This window comes from Clupea harengus, chromosome 21, assembly GCF_900700415.2.
Source record: "Clupea harengus chromosome 21, Ch_v2.0.2, whole genome shotgun sequence".
Lineage (NCBI taxonomy): Eukaryota > Metazoa > Chordata > Actinopteri > Clupeiformes > Clupeidae > Clupea > Clupea harengus.
This window is the reverse complement of record NC_045172.1, coordinates 19,194,716-19,217,499: the sequence shown is the minus strand read 5'-3', so window position 1 is coordinate 19,217,499 and position 22,784 is coordinate 19,194,716. Positions and strand designations below refer to the sequence as shown.

General features: G+C 44.3%; 3 protein-coding genes across 5 annotated transcripts in view; 1 reads left to right on the top strand and 2 right to left on the bottom strand.

The window, feature by feature from the left end:
- Positions 1-584, top strand: part of sugt1 (SGT1 homolog, MIS12 kinetochore complex assembly cochaperone) — a 28,387-nt gene extending 27,803 nt beyond the window's left edge. For both annotated transcript variants that reach the window (XM_031558900.2, XM_031558901.2), the window contains exon 13: positions 1-584. This exon is cut by the window's left edge and continues 244 nt beyond it. The gene's annotated coding sequence lies outside the window, so the exon portion shown is untranslated.
- Positions 585-1,433: 849 nt separating this feature from the next.
- LOC105911967 (chondromodulin) lies at positions 1,434-9,869 on the bottom strand. Its single transcript, XM_012840875.3, has 7 exons — positions 9,489-9,869; positions 8,983-9,123; positions 7,986-8,126; positions 7,421-7,534; positions 5,366-5,519; positions 4,838-4,947; positions 1,434-2,324 (listed from the first exon to the last, which is right to left on the bottom strand). The coding sequence occupies exons 1-7, from the start codon at positions 9,558-9,560 to the stop codon at positions 2,103-2,105; spliced, it is 954 nt and encodes a 317-aa protein (XP_012696329.1). The 5' UTR covers positions 9,561-9,869; the 3' UTR covers positions 1,434-2,102.
- Positions 9,870-10,630: 761 nt separating this feature from the next.
- Positions 10,631-14,507, bottom strand: LOC105911965 (protocadherin-8). 2 transcript variants are annotated; one of them, XM_012840872.2, is made up of 3 exons: positions 11,897-14,507; positions 11,585-11,789; positions 10,631-11,459 (listed from the first exon to the last, which is right to left on the bottom strand). In XM_012840872.2, the coding sequence occupies exons 1-3, from the start codon at positions 14,342-14,344 to the stop codon at positions 11,116-11,118; spliced, it is 2,997 nt and encodes a 998-aa protein (XP_012696326.1). In that variant the 5' UTR covers positions 14,345-14,507; the 3' UTR covers positions 10,631-11,115. The 2 variants fall into 2 exon arrangements, with proteins under 2 accessions (XP_012696326.1, XP_031414748.1); XM_031558888.1 differs by having other exon boundaries at positions 11,585-11,786.
- Positions 14,508-22,784: the final 8,277 nt, after the last annotated feature.

The following is a 22,784-nucleotide window of genomic DNA, read 5'->3' as shown; positions in this document are numbered from 1 at the left end:
GAGAAGGAGAAGGAGAAGCAGAAGGAGAAGGAGAAGGAGAAGGAGAAGGGAGGACTTTCAGCACTCCTGCCATCCGCTTGTCAAACCTGTGGCCGCACCCCTGCCTCCATTTTGTCCGTACGTCCGGCTCGTAGCTCCGTAGGGAGAGCTGGGCTGCCATCGTTCTCTTCAGTCACTCACTCATTCTTTCATTCACTCATTCATTCATTCATTCATTCATTCATTCATTCATTCGTTCATTTTTTCATTCTACTTGGCATGTTTTTAAAAAAACTAGTCTTTCTGATTGGATATAGTGTACATTTATATGAAACAATGTTCTCTTTAGTGTTCACCGTGAAAATAGAAAGTTTGAACGAGGAAGACCGGAATTGTAAAGTATTTTTCTTTCTTTCTTTTTTTTTTGTAAACTTCCTTTGGCACTCACTGTTCTCTCTCCTTTTAATTTGCAACCCTAAGCACATTGGCCATCTCTGGAGATCTAGTCAAGGAGGCTTTTCCATCACTTTTATGACATGCTTTGGGGATTGTCCAGAGTTAAAACAGAATAAAGTGTAAATAAATATTTTTTTTCTTGGTTCCAATCTTTTGGCTCTTTTTCTTCATTAACCTTAGTATTTTCTGCCAAAGTCATTAGTTAGTCTCTAACCGGTGAAGCTATAAAATACAGTCTAATACAAGTCTAAACTGAAGGTGTATTTCACTTCAATGTAATTCAATACAGTTTGCTTTCACCTTTTCTTATGCAATAATGTATTTAATAGTGAGCGTTGTCTGAAGGTGTACACAAAAGGCAGGCCTTGCTCATGAAACGTCCAGGCATGGATTCTAGAGCACAATTAGGTATTAAAGTTGTTGAACACTGTGACTGCATACAAAGTTTTAACCTTGTATCATAACACACTTCCATACGCCGCAAAAAAAACGAAGCAGGAGTAAAGTGTCACTTTGTTTCCCCTGTTTGTCGCCTATAAGGGAGGAACAGCACTTAAAGGCAGGCTGAGCGCTGAGTGGGTGCGACTCTGTGCTCTTCAGGACTGTCAGATATCGCATAAACATTCATGAATTTGGTGGAAAACAGCTCAGAGGGGCCTTTGATAGTAGGTTAAGTGTTAAATTCTCCACATGCGTTTCATCTCGGGCACTGATCAAAAGGCAAGTTTTGCGGCCTGCGTTTTAACAGTCTTTTCTCCCCGCTTAAAGCTCCCTGGCAACATCAAAAGAAGCCCCCCTCCATTTGCATTATGGGTAAAATCTCAGACCAAGGCTGTGGAGAGATGTGAAGTGTGCTGCTCCGCATTTTAACCCTCTGTGATCCCTGCCCAGACGTATTAGAGGCCATCAAGCGCTCAGAAGATTAATGCAAAATAGAGCATTTAACAGAAATGCATAATGCATCAACTTAAAAAATCAAGAACTTTATTGTTTGCCGCTGCATTTTTAAAAGGCACTTTAATGCATATCATGTCATACAAAGACAGCGTTGGATTCTCTTTCTCTCACATTAGATCTGAAGGAATATGTTGGAATATCTATGGTTTCCAAGACAGAGAGCATATTTTAAATACAGGAATGCAGGAGATGCTTTACCTCTGCTGGTAGAAGGCCAATGACAATGAGAAATTGCACATGTATTTACATAAAGAACATACAACACATTGAATTTTGAAATACAATTTTCCATGGAAAGATACTTTCATAAATACAAGCTGATACTTTTGTTTTCACCTTGAAAGAAGGAACAGAATATTGAATATTGTCTTCATGAAAAGCCCAAATAAGATGCTCACTCCAGATTTCCAAGGATAAGTAAGATTTATGACTGAAAAATAAGTCCTTATCCACTGACTATGATGCAGCGTTACCTTGCTTTGAAAAGTTATATCTGTCATTCACTTCCATTCCAATCCCTGCTGAATCATTAAGAGACACAAGGACTGTACGGATCCCAACTCACAAAAAAGAAAAGAAAATGTGTTGCTTCAATGCCAGAGTCTGCACAAGGTGGTGAGAGAACTCTACAAAACACACTCTAGCTTAAAATAACCTCTTACTGGCCGTACCCTCTGGCATGCGGCCCTGCCCCACTCGGTGCCAGGGCCTTAGAGGATGCCCAGGATGCGTCCCACCCACCAGCGGCAGGGCATGATGACGCGGCACGCCACTCTGCAGCCGCGGTAGTGGTAGGGCCAGGGGTGGAAGCCGCCCAGGGGCTCGCAGATGCGCTGGCACTGGGTGTAGCTCCTGCGGCACTCGGTGCAGCACACGCCCGTGTGGTCCAGCATCGGGTCAAAGGTCATGGTGCCCTCCTCCTCTGTGCCACGCTGCAAAGGCGGAGAGGCAGAGGTTGACGTCAAACGTTACGTTAATAATGTCTGTTGCTTTAGATGAACTGGGAGAGCTAGGTGCAAACAGCAAGGTCATGGGTTTAGTGCCCAGTGTGCAGAAATACTGGCCAAAATTAAGACCAATGTTACATTTTTAGTCACTTTTATCCAAGGTCAAAGTCATACTATTTTAGTTAGTATGGATGCTCTGGAGTATATGGAGTCCATGACCTTGGCAGTGTTCGCACCTTGCTCTACCAGTTGTACTATAGGAGCACAATATCCTAATATCCCTGAAAACAAACATGTAGATAAATAGACGTATTAAAACTAAAATAGCATTTCCCTTAATATTGGGGCATCTATTTTCCCCCGTTTGAATCCCTTTAGAAGTAAGCCATGTGGGCTTTCACAGTTTCCTGTTCTCCTTCCAGAGATAACGTCAGATCTCTCCCACACCTCTCCTCTCTCTCCCGGATCCAGCCACAACATCTGGCCCTCCAGGGCTCTAACTGGCCATGATTTCACACACACACAGACACACACACACACACACACACACACACACACACACACACAAGCAAATATGTACGTGTCCCAGTTTTTCCTCCTTCTCTTCCCCTCCTCTTTCTAAAGGGGACGGGCGGGCGCAGGGATTAAGAAGGGATTGGAGGCTCCGGAAGGGGTTGAGGGATTTTAGGGAAAGGGGGTATGCTTTGGTTTAGTTCGGGGATGGGGATAAGATGTGGGGGGGTGAAGGGAATTGGGAAGGTGGGTGTGTGGGGGGGATACGGGGGTGCAGGGAGAGGGGGGTTTGCAGGGCAATGCAAACACAAAGGCTGTGGGAAGGTGAATGGCTGAATGGAGCTCTGTGCTGTGCTGTGCAGCGCGCTCTTGAAAGGGGGCCCATGGGAATAGACGGGGTGACAGGCACGGCCTCTCTGACTGACCCCACATCTGTTCTCCTTCTCACAGCTGCCCGCGCTGCTCTGTGCCACTGAGGCAGGCAGGCAGACACCACGGCCCGGCCCGGCCCGGTCCGGTGCTGGACGTCCCAGAGCCTCGGCTAAAGTTTCACATTCAGATACCGCCAGATAAAAGCAGTCATTGTAATCCTTCACACGCCATTAACAACAAACAACAGCCATTACATTTCCTTAAAATACAGTTTACCCAAACACCCATGCAACACTTTAATGAATATTAAGGAACCACGCTAAATTTGGAGATGTACTCCCTTGGTGTCAGCATGCGGTTGCCAACCACTGATGTGCCCTGAACCCATGCACACATGTGCTTCATCCTTTAAAATCCCTTAAAAAAATCAAGGGGCTTTGCTTGCGTAGTGCAATAGTGGTGTAGAACTAGAAGAAGGCTCTGCTGTCGTTTGCTTTCCTTCAGTTGGGATCGCTCTGCTTTGTCAGACTCCTCTTCAGAGAGCCAGCACGGGAGGATGAAAGGCACACAACTGCCACACGAGGAGGAGGAGACAGGTGTTTGTGAAGAAGGCTGCTTAATAAATCTCATCATCGGCCCTTAAATTGTATTAAATGGATGCAAAGACGGCCAGTCCTTTGTTCTCCCTTGGATCTGAATGATTCTGATCTGACGAGAAAAGCGCTCTGTCAAACGGCAGTCACTCAGCACCACTGGAAGAGTATCTGTTCTCTCTCTCTCGCCGACGAAACCAATCTGACGATTCAGCCACTGCAGAGCTAAAGCAAGTGCTGCATAAGTACTTCAGTCAGCTGCTCTGGCAGCCCCGCTCACACACCATCAATTAGTTAACATACAACAGTATGAACTAGTCAGATTTCAATTTCACTGGCTTTCTTGCACCGAGGCAGCTGTCAGTGGAGAGAGAGAGAGAGAGAGAGAGAGAGAGAGGGGAACTTGAGCATCATGCGGAGGGATTTCAAATGGGAGATGTCAACCAGTGGACCGACAGACATGATCCTACGCATGACCTGAGGCTAGGGGAGACTTTGATTTGAAACGACAATACATATAAACGGATACCCCTCTTGAACAGCAACTGAACTCCTGATTTATTTCAATACTGAACCATGTCTGTGTAACCTTTATATTCACCCCGGTGTATATGATATATGATGTGTGTGTTAGCAGAGAACGTGAGTGACAGGAAGGCCTTAATGGTATTCAGGCCTGCAAAATAAGATACAGATTAGTGCTCTCAGGTGTACCAATATTATGCAGTTCCCAAATGTCTGTTGAAATACATGCATGTTAATACACTTCGTCTGCAAAGGGGACATGTGGGTGCTATTTAAAGGCAGAGGACTACCCTAATGATCCCACAGATCTTTTATATGTATGGATTACTTGTGTTTAGTAAAGTGTTTGTAGCGAGACCTCTGGCTTATTCATTATTTATGATTATGCGCATAAATCATCCTCAATCATGTTATCGTGCCGACGAGGGAAGAGGAACTGACACACAGTAAGGAGATGCTGGGAAAGTGTGTATTCTCTGAAGATGTGACACTCACGTGGTAAGGGTTCTCAGGGTTAAAGGATGGCTCCTCGACCAGCTCCTCATCCTCGGGTCCCACCACCTGTCGCCTGGCGCGTGGGAGGGCTCTCTTCTTCTTCTGCCCACCTATCCAATCATTTAAGCCATTATTCAGAAGAAATCCGAACCCTCCTGTGCCCATTTTGTGCCCCATGATGCACCCACTCAGAGCCTTGGTAATTCACTCTGAGCAACTCGTCAATCGAATGCAACTGAGAGCAATCAATTCTTACAGGCTAGTCATCTACCACCTGGGCTGACACAGAACTTGTGCCTTGCTGGAGTCTCTTGAGGCTTCAGATAATTGGCAGTTTTAAACCCAAAAGGAAGGGGGATAACAGACACGGAAGTCAATTTTATCAACTGGAATACAAGGACTCCTAGAGCGCTTTGTCACATAGCCAGAAAAGTTTGGAGGTTTTAGGTTTTAATCTGTAGAAGGTTTTTAACCTTCAAAATCTTTCTACTATTTAAAAAGTATATAAAAAAAAGGGTGACAGGGTACCATTTGGGTAGGTGGGGCGGAGCCAGAAGATTGGCAGGTCACCGCAGAGGTCCAGGATCTTGGTGCTCAGGAAGCCGCTGTCCTTCAGGGGCTGCTCGGAGGCCACCCAGATCAGAGACTCCTCCTCAAACTTGGCTGGCATGATCTCATCTTCCTGGGAGAATGAAGTGCACTGTTAAATACATTCTTGGCAGGAGGACACATTTCCCTTTCCTGGGCCTGCCTCTCAAGAGCACCCCACTATACTCTATATTAGTAGGGAGTTCTTGTCCTGAACTAATGCATAGAGGTTAAATGGAGTGGGAATGTGAAAATAGGCTCCTAAAAAACAAATGTCACCTCATAAAACTGTTTCAGGCTGGCTAGCAGAAAATTGCCTGGATGTAATCGTTGTTTGTGCCACACGAAATACCATGTACCACGACAACATCTGCTCAATGCATATGCAAACGGCTCTGTGCACACCACGTGTACACAGGCTGTCAATGTATGTATGCGTGACTATAAATACACGCACGCAGCATACATATTGTTTGGGGTGGACATGCTTTTGTGAGCACTCATTCTCACGACGCCAGTCAATTCACAATGAGAGCATTCATCCATTTCCCACTTTCCTCTCCGCCACTCGCGCGGAGCGGGAAAAGGAAAGTGCTGCGAGGCTGCTGCCGCCGCCGCTGACAGGACCACCCTTATCTGCTCGCTGCAGCTCGCGCGCACAACACATGAATATTCACACGGCCATTTGCATGCAATCACTTCAAAATGGATGCGTGCTGGGGGAGGAATTTGGATACGGCCAACTTTGCCATTGCAGTGGCGGCGGCGGCGGCGACTGCCGCTATTATGGAAAAAAAAATGTTGTTGTGAAAACACGCGGGGTGAGAGAGAGAGAGAGAGAGAGAGAGAGAGAGAGAGAGAGAGAGAGAGAGAGAGAACGCCACAGCTGGCTGCTGGGGAAGCATTAACTGTCTAATTTGGAGAGTTGGCTGAGGCAGTGCACCCTATGAGGGGGAAGAGAGCGCGGGCTGGGAAGAAGTACCTCAGGCAGTAAACGTGGGTCTAAAAGAGACTGAACGCGGGCCAAAAGCAGAGGACACATGCACAGGCTGTCACTTCAGTAAGGTGTTGTGGAGGATATTTCCACAGGAACACAAAAGAGAAGCATCTATCACTTCAGTAAGGTGTTGTGGAGAATATTTAAACAGAAACACAAAAGAGATGCATCTATCACTTCAGTTTGATTTTTGTGGAGGATATTTCAACATGAACACAATAGACAATCTGACAAGCAGGGGTTGCTGTCTGTAATTGATTAGGATTGTGTGAGGATATAAACATTAAAAACCTATTCAGAACATCCTATGATGGATTTTAGGTCCAAATGAACAGTCATTTAATCGGTCCAGGATAACACATGATAATGTGAATTGAGGAGTAGCAATCAGGTTGTTCTGAATCAAGGCTTAGTGGAAGCTATATCTGATAGGTGAAAATTCACCCTAGTTACCTCAGGACTCCGGAGCTGCATATAAGTATATTTATTAGACAAACAACAATTGCAGTCGGCACAAGGCTGAAAGTGAAGCAATGATAAACACATCGCACAAGGTTTATATAGACAGAAGTTGAGCGTTCAGCAGGGATAATCACGTGGTGGATTTCTCACGTCCGAGGCAAGGATGGAAGTTTTGCAAGGTCGGAAGAAGCACAGTTCGAACCTTCTTATCACCTCTGGTCTAAACATGCTCTTGTACATATGCAGACTAAGTGGCACCTACTATTCTAAGTTACACACATGCACAGAAAAGCCATTTCATAAGCACATGATTCATACATTCTTAAGTAATTAACAGTATATGCAAATTATCTCCATCAATATCAATTTTCTTATTCATGTTTGTCTTTCCATACAATACAACACACCACTGTAGCCTACACTGTGAGGGGGAAAGAGAAATGAGGCACAAGCAAGACGGTATACACTTCTGGTATGCCAAAAATGACTGTTCAGGAAAAGGTAACAAAATCTGTGTGAGTTGTGGAACAACCTACCAAGTCGAACATCAATGAGTCCTTGTTCAAGCTCTCCACGTCTGGAAGCTGACCTTTGGCTTGAGTCTTGATGTAGCACTTCTCTCCACCGGCGAAGCGGATGCCAGTGATGCCCTGTCAGCGAAAGGTGCCAAGAAACACAAACAATGTGTGGGCTATTTCTCAAAAAGAGTTGTTATGTGGCAACGCAAGAATCACCGTTAGCTATGCCAGTGACAGTGATGGTAATCATACGTTTACGTGCACAGAAAGCTATATCACACACGTAGCTATATCACACACGTAAGAAAAGGGGAAATACTGGAAAAGCATAATCGATCCTTTTTAAATAATGCATTCATTTAAATGGGATTCGGGGGGGGAAATGAGGTACCAATCCCAAGTAACAGATAACCTCAAAATGGCTGTGGCTCTGATCAAGCAGGGATCCATTATGACCTCCTAGACACAGATAAATCTTCTCTCTTAACCGTGACTCTTTTTAGGCCAGGCCATCCCTCAGATACATGACTTCAACTACACGGGCATTTCAACAAGCGGCTCAAGGACAGAGGCGGTGACTTACAATGTGAAAGTCGTGGACCTCCATAGCCTCGTCACTTCCGCTCCCGCTGCGGAACCTCTCCAGGTTATTCACAGGGTCGATCTCCATTGACCCCTCCTCCACCTTTCCGTTGATGCTCATGCTGTAATGGACGCTGTACACCTACAAGGAATTTCACAAGTCAGAGCTATGTCAGACATTTGTCTCTTAGCTTCTTTTTTTAATATTTGTATTTCCTTTCACCTTGTGATTTAAAAAGAGGGTTTCACATTTGCATGTGTGACTGGCTGTTATGATCGGTGTAGCAGACCAACCCTAATCAGCCATATCATGTTTCACACTTGGAGTTTGAATATTCATCACCCTGGAGACCAGGGAAAACATCCAGCAGGAATATCTCTGCAGACAGGAATTTAACATACCAAAGACTAACAGACTTGCCTCCAATTTAAGTTCTAGTTTGAAACATCATTTCTTAAAGTTACATAGTTAGTCTGCAATGAATTCAGTCATCTGGTTTCAAGTAATTTTACATGTTCTCCAGTTTTGCTATCAAAACTATGCATTCCTTTATTCACAATTACCCCCCTAACCCCCTCACACAATATCCTCAATAGTGAGGTTTTATATCACCTTCAACAAAGGTTAACTATCCATATAGGACTGATAGGAGGGGAAAATAGATAGACAATGATAGGTAACAGGCAGGTATAATAGGTTTATCACAAATATTTAAGGTAACTTGATTTTAAAATAAAAACAACCACAGCTTGTGGTAGAAAACTAGTGAACTAGTAGCTTATATAGGCATATGAACTATGTAGCCAACTTTATTCTGCCCCAAACGCTCCATCTTTTGGCACACCTCTCGACCCTGGGGCTTCGGGTAGACCACATAGGCTACTGCAAAAGCTCTTGCAGAGCCTAAAGATTAGTGTTAACCTGACTGTAAGGCTAAAATGTAAGAGCAACTTTGCAGTACTTTAAAATGTTAAACTTTAAATAAAAAAGTTCTTACATGCTTGTCGTTGACATTCCAGAAGTAAAAAGCCCCTATGGCTCCAAAAAGAAGTAGCGCCGCTCCGACAATAAGCACAGCAACTCCGATTTTCAGCAGGCGTCCAGAGTTGGAGGGCTTGACAGTCACCGCAGTGTATGCCTGTGCAAATTGAAACGGTTTGACAAATTGAATTATTGGTGCACACGGGCAGCTTTTTGATATGCTAGATCGTGTGTGCAAGATAATGACAACTGAAGTGGACGTGAGCTGGCACAACATCAAAATGACAATAGCCGGGCTATGGCACGCCATTTACTAGATCAAAGCGAATCAGTTCAAATTAAAATCTGTCTAAAGGCTGTTGGTTTTTTCAAGCCAGTCAGGGTCTTTGTTATTCCTCCTCTCTTCCTTTCAAGTTTTTTTTTTCTGTGGAGAAGACATTACTATTAGCGCCAGTTTGGCTCGAAAACAAAGTGGTCAGGTGCATTACGCACTGAAATAACGAATAAGTTAGCGTTACTTACAGGTGGCATAAATTGGTGTAAATCTTCTGGACCAGCTAAAGCAATGGGTATTTTCTCTGACGTCCCTGCCATGGCTGCGTAGAGACCTCTACTCCGAAAAACTACCCTATTTGTGCTCAGTCAGGCCTTGGAAAGGAGAAAAAAGTTAAGGGGAGAGAGAGGGGGGGAAACGCATGTGAAGTGAAGGAATGGCTTGTGTGCTGCAGCCTATTACCTGCTGGGAGGCTATCCTGGATCCTAACTGGGCCGTCCCAAGTAAGGTATTTGTTTTCAGACTATCAGATGACGGCTTCTGGTTCAGTTGTGATGGGTCTGTAGCAGGTCACTCGTATGTGTGTGTGTGTGTGTGTGGCCAATGATAAGTATGGACTTTTGCGGAAACCAACCTATAAAATGAACTGCCCTGCTATTAGACAGGATTTTAGTGCGAAAGACGTCATGATGTGGCAGAAGCATGTCATCAACTAACAGACAGTTTCTTGACAAGTCACGAGCACCCATATTTTCAGTCCATGAGCGTGCCGAATGATGAATATATGCAAATGCACAGAAAGCTAGCTACTCGAGAAGTTTCGATGGGGATATTTCTAAGAAGAATCGTCTATAGTGACAATGCATTTTTTACCTGGAGCCCGAATGTTAGACTTGGTTGTCATGTCTCGAACCAACATGTAAAAGGTCACACGTGTGGCCTACAATGGCAACATTCCAACACCGGGAATGGGACGGACTGTCAGGAGCTTCTCGCAATGTCTACACTACAATATGCTGTCCGTGTAAAACAGTTCTAGGCTTGATTCCTATGCATCTAGGTATGCATTCAGACGCATGCACATCAGCATTGAACGTTATCAAAACAACTATGCCCGGTTCTGATTGCATTCAATTATTATTAACCTCAAAAGGTTGAGATTAGCGATAGACGACAGCTGGAACAGATTCATATGTTATAGTTCTTAAAAGGTGAAATATGTTCACAGTATGCTATGTTTGATTTAATGCGAAAAATTGGCCTGCAGAAGACCAGTATATATCTATGGCTTTTTGTCCTATAGCAAGGGTAAATTCTGGTTTGGAAACAGCGCCATCTACTGTTTTTGAACAAACTAATTTGAGAGAGTAAAAGTTTCGGACACGAGACGTGGCTCAAGAACAGCATAATGTTCAGCAGTTTTATTTGTAATGTATGTGATATAAACTTGAGCAATAAGAGAAACACATTTGGCATTCAAATATATTCGTACAATGTTATCAACTTGATACATAGGGTTTTTCGACCATAAAAAATTATTTCAGGGCCTTTTAAATAATAAACATGCCTTTAAAATAAAATATTCTCGGATTCACCGTCTGTCTTCTTTTCAATATTATTATAAAAATATACTCTGTATTTACAAAATCTCAATATACACAGTATGTTCAACAAAGTCCACTGATTGGATAAGTCGAAATTTGACGAGGACTGACATCAAAATGCACTCTTAATACACAAATATTATATGTTGCCATATATTTTCTCTGAGAAATAATAATAATAATAATAACAATAATATTGTCATACATTTGCAGCAACTGGCTGTTTTCAAATACATATAATTAACTTATAACGAAAGAGCAAACAGAAGCTTCAGACATCATTAGTTGGACAGCGTGTTGTCGTAGGTGCATATACAGGAATTGTAATATCATTAATTTCTTGCACCCTCGCGGGTCTCGGAGGGGTGACCAACATGTAGTCGTATTCTCTGTGCAAGACTTTCTCATAGACGCTCTGCAGACCCGTTGTTTTGGGGAGTTGCGCCTGATAGTAGTTATCTCTGCGCAGGGTGTCCCTGGGCAGTGAGGCAGTCTTGGCGAATGAAGAGAGGTGCTGTCCATGAGCCGAGTTGCCATTCGCCCGGATAGCCGAAGGACTCCAGCATCGATCGGAGTGGCCGAGAATCTTGCATTCACTAGTGCATGCCCACAAACCTGGTGAGGAAAACACAAGGGTTAATTCTAAGCGTTCCGTGCTCCTTTTTTAAACAACACCGAAAACACTATACCTGTGTTCAGTAGTAAAATATTAGTGCCTAAAAAGAATCAGCTTTGCTTACCATTCTGGGCGTTAGTCTGGTCCTTTTTGAGACCATCCCCGCTGACATCAGAGTCGCTGTCATTGAAATCGCTGTCTCCTTTCCCACTATCCTTCCCGCTAAACTGTGGATCTCGCGCTGAGATGGTTGTGAAAGAGTTTCCTTTCCATATGGTAATGGGTCTGAGGGTTTCTTTTCCGTAACCAGGCAGCGTAGAATACCCCTGCTGAGATAAAGAGGAAGGTTAAATATAATACATGAGGTGTTCAGCGCAAAACAATTGAGTAAACAGCATCTATAGTCTCTGTACAAGTCACGAGGACACTAACTCACCTCGAGTTTGGCGCCGTGGGTTTTGTTGTCTGGTTCGTAGGTGCAGGTGGTTTCTGTGCCGTCTTCAGAGTTGGAGCAGGTGTCGCTGCCTGTCTGCAGAGATCCCGCGAAAGAGGGCTTGTTGGAATAGGGATGCACGTCAAACACGTTCTCGCTGTGGATGGGAATGAGCTGGTCACTGTTATTCTTCCCACCCTCCAGGTTCGCCATGCCATCTTTATCGGGGTCGAAATCGCGGCCTCTCTTTACTGTCTTACGTTTGTTGCAGGTGGTGGCGATCAGAATTATGGCCAGCATTAGCAGGGTGCAGCTCCCCGCCAGGACGACAATGATCACAATTGAAAGGTCCCATTCACCGGACTCCCCGTCGCTGCTGTGCCTGAAGATGGTTCGGTCGCTGGGGGGAGCTCCGGCTATTATGGTGAAATGTATTGTGGCTGTGGAAGTCAAAGAAGGTCTGCCGTTGTCACTGACTGTGACTGTCACTCGCAAGCTTTCGTCGACGTCGTAGTTCAGCTCGCGATTCAAATAGATCTCTCCGCTGGCTTTGTTGATGGAAAACAATGAGACTTCGCCGGAGGTTATTTTGTACGCCAGCTCTGAATTGATGCCCTCGTCAGCGTCCCTGGCACTTATCTGGGTTATAACATAACCCGAAGGGGCATCTTTTGGCAGTAGAACTTCTGCGGAGCCGTTATTGAGGACGGGCTGTGTGATGGACGGCGGGTTGTCATTCTGATCAACTATTTTTAGGTTGATGGTCGCGGTGCTGTGGAGTTGCGGCGACCCCCCATCGCTCGCTTGGACTCGCAGACTTAGCTGTTTGATGACCTCATAGTTGAAACTTCGCAGCGCGTACAGTGAACCCGTGGCGGGGTCCAGGGAGACAAATGTCGACACCGGTGATCCCATGATGTATGAGTCCGCCAGCTTGTAGGTCACTTTGCCATTGTGCGCCAGGTCCAAGTCCCTCGCCACCACAGTTGTGATGTAGGCACCAGGCGCATTGTTTTCAACGACCGCTACTTCATACACAGGTTTGCTAAAGACAGGGGCGTTGTCGTTCTCGTCGCTCAGTCTGATTGTGTACTGCGTTATCGTTCTGAAGGGCGGAGAGCCCAGGTCTTCAGCCACCACTGTCAAATTATATTCAGGGATCTTTTCTCTGTCTAACGGTGAAGTGGTAACAATCATGTAGCTGTCCTCGTAAGCCTGCTGAAGTTTGAAGTGGTCGTGCCCGTACAAGGTACAGTGAACCTGGCCATTCGCCCCTGAGTCTCTGTCCGAGGTGCTGATTAGAGCGACAAAGCTGTCCTTCGCAGCCGCCTCGGTGATGTAGGCAATGCCCGCTGTGATAGAGGTCATTGGGGTAATACTGATATCTGGCGCGTTGTCATTCACGTCCTGAACCTGAATGATTATTTTACAAATAGTGGGGCTCGGATTTGGACCTAAATCAGACGCCTGGACGTCAAACTCGTACGTTTTCTTGCTCTCGTAATCAATAGGGCTTTCGAGCGTCAGTCGCCCGGATTTTCGGTCCACTTTGAAAAGTTGACGGATTTCTGAGGGCACTTGATTCCCAAACCCGTACACAACTTCCCCATTTAAGCCCTCGTCAGGGTCAACCGCGTTTAGATCCAGAAGGAGTGTTCCGACCGGTGAGTCCTCAGGTAAATCGACAGAGAAGTTGTTCCTGTCGAATACGGGGCTATTGTCATTGTAGTCTTTCACCTTGACATTGATTCTGGTGGTACCGGACCTGGATGGGTTTCCGCCGTCGGCTGCGACGAGCTCCAGTGCATAGGATGCCTGTGTCTCCCTGTCCAGTTCTTTCATTAGAACCAACTCCGCATATTTAACCCCATCCGCTCTGCTCAGAACATCAATAGTAAAGTGACTATTGACTGAAATCTGGTAGTTCTGAATATAGTTTGTGCCCACGTCCTCGTCTACAGCCACATCAAGGGGGATTCGGGTGGCCACTGCTGTATTTTCTGAGATTTCAAGGGTAGATTCTCTCCGGGAGAACTCGGGAGAGTTGTCATTGATGTCTTTCACCTCCACTTCGACATGTATTAATTTGAACTGTTCTTTAGAAAAACTAACAACGTCGAAAGCAATGAGGCACTGAAGAGAATGCTTACAGATTTTTTCTCTGTCGATTCTCTCGCCGATAGTTAGTTGTCCATCATACTCTCTCAGTCTGATAAAAGAAGAATTGAACTGTTTCATCATCCTGAAATTTGCCTTGCCCCCCAGTGACAGACTGACAGACATGTCCTTGGCCAGGTTGCCGATGATCGTACCTGGGGCGTCTTCTTCATAGGTTTGGTATTTCATGGTCCTTCCATCGATAATTGCTGGCAGAAAAGCCAGAGCGCACGTGAAGGTGAAAATGAACATCCTCCGGTGCCAGGAGAAGAAAGAGTTTCGCGTGCCACCCATATCGGTGATTTAACTCAGCTGAGCTTCTATAAGATACACGCTCTAATTAAAACAAAGGAACTTGTTGGTTTAAATTTGCCGTAGTCTCATTGGCACTGTTCTTTCTGAACCTCAGATACAAGTGAATGCCTGGCGCGCACACGTTGGTGCTCTCGTCTTCAAACCTTTAACGCAACTGGAGAGATCTGCAGTGGCGGGGTGGTTTATAGAGAGCCACATGCAAATGAGATCAAGTGTGACCAATCCCTGCTTTGAAAGGGAAAGGGGGCCTTTAAGCCTATTTAGAAATTCCTTGAAGCAAGGAACTTGGCACCAAAATCCACTTCCTGATTTTACTGTACATTTTATCACTTCTGTTTATCTTCCTCAGTCTGTATTAGGGGATTTCATTCAGAACAAGGTAGTTCAATCCAGGGTGTCACTCACCAGCCAAGATGTGTGTATCACTTCACTTGGCACATTTCTAGAACAGTGGTCACTTTATGTTGTTGCATTGTAATGGCACGGCATGCATTTCCATGTGTTTCTGTGATTTAGATCAGTTTCAGACGGGGTTTCCTATCCAATAAGAAGAGTTGTCTCCTCTGTGTCTAATGATCCAATATGTCTGTTCAGATCAAAGTAGCTCTTACGCATCCACTCAATACATGGTTTTATTTAAAATACTACTTGAGTGTTTTCCTCACGCGATGTCGTGTGAGTGGAGTGGTAATGTGCTAATGAAACTGCTGTACTTGGCTCGTTTTAATATGCATGTCACTCCCGCGCGGTTTTTTCCCGTAACCTCGCCTGCTGGAGCAGGTGAAGAAAACCCGTTTCCAATAGGATTTATTTTAAGCGCCCAGAGATTTAGACGGATTTCTATAGTCAGATTATATCAAAGGCTTATGAACCCCTCGTTAGCAACGAGGATATAATAGCGTGGTAGGGTATCCCTTTGGAGACATCAACGTCTGTATTATTCTGCCGTGGCAGCCTACGGGGAGCAGAACTTCCCGCAGTTTTTACAGAGGGTTGCGCCTAAGTTGAACATAATGAGAGAGCGCCACATGTAGCCTTTGTGCCAGCTCTCAGCCACAATCACGACCATAACTCTTTTGACTAAACGAGGAGGAGCTATGAATTGCACAGGACTGGGATCTTCTATTAAAATACGTTTAGATCCCGGCCGAGTCCGTCACGGGTACTTAAGGGATTTTTCCCCCCTTCACCTCTCTGCGAGGCAGCACTTGCCGTTCAACAGAAGGACTAGCATTAGTAGGCGCACAAGAGCGGGGACGAATAGACCCATCTGCTCCCGATGCCCACAGACGCAACTTGATGAAATTGACTTGACTGCTCTAAGAATTAAATTATTTCACGTTGATGCTCTGCTAAGAAGCAGTTCTTACACGTCTTTTTTTGTCACTGCTCTTTACATAAACACGTTTCCCAATTAAGAATCGATCTATATCCAATTTCTAAAATATGTATGAAAACATTTTCTATAGGTTGTGTGGCTTGACAATCATGGTATTGGCCAAGACTAACTATTGAAATATATTTAGGGAGCCTAAGGGCTTGTTCTGTCTGTTTAATAGTGGGAAAATTATGCTGAATTGCATTTACATTATTTAGTCTTCACATGCAATGCAATGTCTACTGAAAAAGGGCGGTAATCAAAAGCAAATTACACCACTCAGAAGCTCCAACGAACGGATTATTCTACATTGTAGAGGCTGTGAGCCTCTCAGATTTGTCTGAACAGACTTTTATAAAACTTTGGGTGCCTATTCTTAAGTCCCTCACAACTGCACCCCGGTCCTATTCTCTCGCGTGACTGTTGTGTCAATCTGGCCGTCTGCACGCGAGCGGCACAATAGTAGAATTAGGCAAACTGAGCCAAAATCTCGGTAGGCCAATTTGATTTTTTTCTTTTTTAGTTTTAGAGGCCATTCTTTTGTCACTACATTTGTTCTCATGAGGGTAGGCAGTTGTTGTCTAAAGTCTGCGCATGAGACGTTTGTGTGGAAAGGCTTAAGTCTTTTGGTATGATAACGAAGCGACTTAGCCTATTGTCACTCAGCTAAGCGCTGGGCCAGTTTCGAGGGAGGTGGGTGGGTTGGGGGGGGGGGCATATGTATGGGTAGGTGGACATGTTGGGTGGGGGGTGGCACAATCGATTCGCAGGCAAGCCTCTCCTCGGCCGACGAATCTGGAGCTATCCCCAGTGACATTTGCTTAACACGCGTGCCATCACACTCTTCACTAATTACTGCTTAATGCAATTGAGAGTTAATTAGCCCCACTTTCGCCTATAAGACGAGACTGAATCCAACCATTGGTAAACATTCGTGGTGAATGGACTAAATGCAATAGTTGCACCTTGCACTGATTCAGCAAATATGCACTATTATGTGAAATGACCCCAATTCAGACAGAAGAGAAGACTCAGAGGCCATGAGTTATAAGCTACTGGTCGATGTCTCAGAGCCACTTTCTTTAAGCCGTATCAGCTATGTTGATTCTCATGCAGTGAACGTTACCAATGTGGCAAAAGATGTCTCCCCATGTCTCGTATTTTAATGCTTCTCTGAAAGTCAAATGCACACACAAAAACCTTTTCATTATCTGACCAAATGAGCGTCCTGGATGCATTAGGGCTTTTTTTTTTTTACTGCCATCTGCGTTTCAAGAGTAAAACACTTTGAATAAATTCCCCATTAGGAAACAAAATAGTTAACAACTCATGAATACACCCTTAACACCCGTGCTGAGGGGAAAAACTTTTACTAGCTGGGCGAAAACTAAGAAATCTGTCTTTGACCACTCCCACCTTTCTTCCACTTCATTTCCAGCATTATTCAAAGGAGCGGCGTCTTTGTGCGCGGTGAGCGGCAATCTGTGCAGCCCACCCCGCCAGATTTCTAATGATTTTCCAATGATGATTTAGAGTTCCTCCTCGCCTCCAGTTCCTTTCAGTCCGTCACAGGGCCTTTGAATATCGTAGGCTTTTTGTCTAGGTCTCGCCTCACCGCACTCATTGCTAGTTCACCCCTCAGTCACAACAGGGCAAAGAGAGAGCACATCGTGCCCCTCAAATTCAGGGCCATAAATGCATGGCTGTTACCGGAGATTGATGACCGACTGCGTATCCGCCTCTATAGGCCTACATTGGGCCTCAACTCAACTCAGTCTTGTTTTAGTGAGTTAAAAGACGAACGGCCCGCAGCACAGTTTTGGAACTTAACATTCCAGGGGGAATGTACAACAATGATGCCATGGTTAGACTCTTGTGGAGTGGCCATATGAAGCTGTTCTGTGAAGTTTTGAAAAGGGTTCTTCCTATTAGAAAACTTCTAAAGCTGATTTTCCAAAGGACTCTCAGCAGTGTTCCACAAAGAACCCACCAGAGTGCTTTAATTGAGCTTAGTCATGTAGAACTCTATACAGTTCCTGTGGAGAGAGGATTACAGAGAACTATCTCAGCCTGAGTTTATGATTGTGAGAGTGTTGCTATCAAGATTGCTATGATGCTAGAATAGTAGGGATGGGAAATATAAATGCAGCAGAGGCAACCCTGGTTAAGCCTCACTTTCTACAATGAGAGCAAATTAAATGGAACTTGGTCAGAAAATATGTATTCATTGGCATAAAGGCACATGTATTTTTGTCACCTACCTGATACACAAAGAGGTGTGGTAAATTGGCTAGGATTAAAATGAAGAAGAAGTAAGTGTGACCCAGCATAGACTCACTGTCTGACAATCACAGAATGAATGCATTGGTGGGTGAGATGGAAATGGATATTCAAAGTGAACAACAGTAGAGAAATCTTCTCATCTTCCCACTCCTGACTCATGTCCCCCTTTCTCTCTGTCTTGTATTTCCTCTCGCTTTCTGTCTCCCACACACACACACACACACACACACACACACACACACACACACACACACACACACACACAAACTATTTGCACAACTCTCATATCCTCTTCTCTTTTACAGTTATTTTTGTTGAATACGCTTTGTGTGTGTGTGTGTGTGTGTGTGTGTGAGAGAGAGAGAGAGAGAGAGAGAGAGAGAGAGAGAGAGTGTGTGTGTGTGGGTGTCAGACATAGTAGTAGAAGAAGAAAAGTTTTCAGATCAGTAAACTGGGCTAGCGGGCATTCTTGGCTCTCCCCAGAGTCAGTCATCCAAAATATTGGCTCCTATATCCCACATACCATAACTCCCAACCAAATACCTATCAAACAGAAAACAGGAGCAGTCCCACTATAAGGCCATCACACTGATTACACTATCAGCTCCATCTCTGGCTGGACATTACTGAAGCATCACGTCTCAGCCCACAATCTACCAACCAAGAACCTAGCCTAATCCTACTGAGTTGTATACAAAAGATAAAAATGACAGGAATCACCAGGACATGCTGTATAGGTCTTAGAGCTTTCACAGAAGAGGTGTCACTTCACCTGAAGCCTAAACCGTAGGTGTTACAGAGACCTCTCAACCATGGACAAGCTAAGACATATGGACAAGCTTTCAGTTTGCTTGAACCTCTCCTCTGGCTTATAGTGTTTACTCCCCAGGCATGGTACTGCATTGCATTCATTCAGATATGCTGTAGAGAAACTGTCACGGGAAATAGTTTGAGCTGTGTATCCTGAGATAAGTGTTGCAAAGCCAGGCTTTTGAATGAGTATTTCAGTATCGCTATTGCACTGCAAATAATGCTGGGTAAGGCAGACACGTAGCACCAAATAGCTGCAGATGCGCGGGTGTATTTATGGCAGATGGACGCACATCCCAGGGCAAGTCTTTTCACTTCCACCCCCTTAGAAACTCGCAGGGGAAACCTTGCCCAAGATGCAGCGTGAAATCGTTAATATACCGTAACCGAGTGGTCAATAATAACTAGGACAATCAACCAGGTTATACGACCACTGCTCACAGCGTCACGTCCTTCGTTACCACGTGAATTATGCCATCAATTGTTCAGGAGATGAAAGACCTCATGCAGATATTCAGAGGCAGTTTGATGGTCTAGTTAGGCCCTGATGACCTAAGGCAAACTTAAACATACATGGGAACTACATTCCTAATTATTGAACCCTTATTACAGTTAAATAATGAACACAGGACCACGGTCTCTTGACATTCGTTTATCTGGATCTGTTCAATGGGTAAGTGCAAAAGTGTAGGTTATATTCCGCCATGGGTATCCTGTTATCCCCACTCACTACACTTATAAATGCGTTGAATATGTAACCTTAACAGGCCACATATCCACTGTTACCAATGTGCCGTCTCGGCCGAGGGCAGGTGTTCGCTAACAAGACAATGACATTTTAGTGCGTTTTGTGCGACGCCTGGGGTGACATGAGACAGGCAGGTGAAAGTCCGAATTGCTAATGAGCTAGCAATGTATTTAAGTGTTTAAGGCACCCCATGCATCCTTAGTCTAGTTTTTTTGGAGCACAAAGGGGGATCGCGGGTGTTTTGACGCTAAACGTTCAACGATGGATGCTCCCAGCATGCGCTGAATTATAGAAAAAAACACCCCATGGACATGTCCTGCGACTATTTAACCAAGAGAAAAAGCCACAGGGTTTTTATTTCAACAAACCCAACTTAAGATCTGAAAGGAGAACATCAAACACATAGCTCACTTGGTTAAGTGGCACCATGACTGAATGTCACTTGAACCCACCAACCTTCTTTAACAAATAAACAGTACACATAGAAACCTGAATATAACCCATTCATTGCCTACGTCAATCATTTAACGTTTAATTAACATTTGCGCTTTGTTTGGAAACAAAAATAATGCACAAGTTTACTCTAAGTCTTCAAGACTGCATTCATTGCGGCCATTTCAAGTCAACAACACATCAGATTGACTATATTTTCACCGCTTGGACAGCCCTGGAATCAGTCTAACGTGCAGTGATCTTCAAAAACCATTATCATGACTTATACATGAATTGTAGCATTTATTAATAAGTATGTTAATTATTAACACATGCGGAGCTTACATTTTTGCCTACACGTCTCCGTGACATCTTCCTGGAATAGCCACGTATGGATGTTCACTAGGTTAGTAGTTTACGCCAAAGGCCTACATCCTGGAGATGATGCATCATTGTATCTCATTGTGCCAAGACCATCTGCGCGAGTAAGAACTCATCACTAGACTGCGGTGGCTACTTTTGTCATTACAACATTGAAAGCATGACCAATTCAATCCGTGCACGGTTTTGAGTGGTCGCAACTTTAATTATGCCACAGTAGGTATTAGTGTAGGAAAAGTGTGTCTGTCTATGAAAACTGGGGAGGGGCGGTGGTGAGTCCATTAGAGAATTAACAGATGTCATAAGTGGCCTAAACAGTTGCATCATTTGATCCGCGCGCGGCGGGGGTTAAACGTGCGGTAATTACTTGCATTCTTCTGCTAAAAAGCCACGCGGCCTTCAAATACGCGGGCGAAGCACGCGAGTCTTGGAGGAGTCGGCTGCGTTAATAGGATGGCATGCCTTTAAAAAAGAGACAGAAGATTATGCAAATTCAGCCTGCACCTCATGCAGAGTAAATTTGCCACCTACGTCCTCCCAAGCACAAAAGAACAATCTGTCACCATCTCTAAAGTAAAATGCACTGCAGGTTCTGTGCCTCCGCTGTTTTTTCCCCCCAGTTTCTTGAATATTTCCTTGTGTCTTCTCCTTAGTAATGATCACAGTGTTTAAATTGATTTTAAATGGAGCCGAATAAACAACCGGGCAAATAACAAAGAGTGTTTAATAAAACAATCATGCCCTGTTTCTCACATTAGCAGGAGAGGGTTTGCTGATGGCACCACCATGTTCTTACAAATCTATTTTTGTTTACGGAAGTGTCATCTTTTCACTGCACAAGGACATTTTGAACCTACTTCCCTTTCTGAACCTACTTCAATAGATCTCACCATGATGTCATTAAATCGTAATCTTCACACAGCATATCCCTATAGGAGCTGGCTCTGAAACAGTTATGGCCCAGATCCCAGATCTGTTTTAAGGTATGTTAAAGTCAGGGTAATGTTTCATATATCCTTTACGCTGGTATTACATAGGTCCTCATAATGGACTGAAGGGCAGTCTCAGTTTCCCCCCAAACTTGTATTCTCAGCTCCAAGCATCGTTTATTAACCACCCAACTAAAATGAATGGGTTTTTATCCAGGGGTAATAACAGATAGTCCAGCCGAGCATATGTGTCTTCACAAAACCCTCTCTCTTTGATTGTGAGATTCTCCGAGGCGTCGGGATGGAGGCAAGTCCCTGTGAGTGGCTCTCTGGATCAGTGTGAGGCCAGGACACAGCAGTGGATGAGGTCCTTTGAACCTTTGTAAGTGCGCTAATCTAGTTTACAGCACAGGCGGGTCGCATGGCACTAGGACTTCTTGAAAGACCACCTCGACCTGCTGACCCTAACCTACATGTTACACACTCTCATTCAAACCACCAAAACAGAAAAAGTCTTTTGAAAGGCAGTGCAAAGCCACGACACTGCACCCCTGCACCCTGTGTTTTTGTTATCATCCATTTACAGAGGAGTTCTGGAGCCATTGTTTTTGTGTGTGATGTGTAAATGTTTGTGTAAATGATGTAAAAATGTTCATGTCAAGCGGCATCTTTTAAAGACCTATTAAAGGAGCTAATATTACTGTTCTCTCAGGTTTCTTTGATGAGCAACATCTCTTCAGGATTAAAGTCACCACTGTTAGAGGAATAACAGGAATTTCACTTGAACACAAAGCGTGGCCTACTTTATGTTCACTAGAAGAATATAAATTAGCCTAAAATGATTTTCCTAACGCCTGTCAGATTTTAATTAGGCAAGGCTGCTGTGTGATAAAGTAGAAAAAAAAAATCCACTGTCTGTATCTTAAAAGGCATTATTGGTGTACCCCCCTTTTAAAGTTAAGAGCAATCGCTCTTTAAGTTGAAAAATACATGAAATGCATAATTTAACCAAATGCCCATGGGTTTTACATTCTGCTGTGAGACAAGCACACACTCCTGATACAAAGTTTCTCCGGTCTTACTTCTTCGCAGGCAATTACCAGCCCTGTGGCTTTGGGTGTTTTTTAACGAAATAGCTTATTTAATATTTAATTGCATGTTTAGCGATCTGATATATCTGATTTCTGTTGTGTGAATATTGGATATGATTTCCACTCTCTAGCTTACTGTATATAATGATTTTTTTTCAGCTGTGCCGTAGAAGAGTTATCATATTGTCAATTGTTGCCGCAACACGAGCCCACAATGTGCAGATACCAGATATAGAATAAGGGAGGAATAGAGAGGGAGGGAGGGAGAGAGAGAGAGAGAGAGAGGGAATAAGGTGGAAGAGAAAAGAGAGAGATTGAGTGATTGAGAGAGAGAGAATAAGGTGGAAGAGAAAAGAGAAAGAGTAAG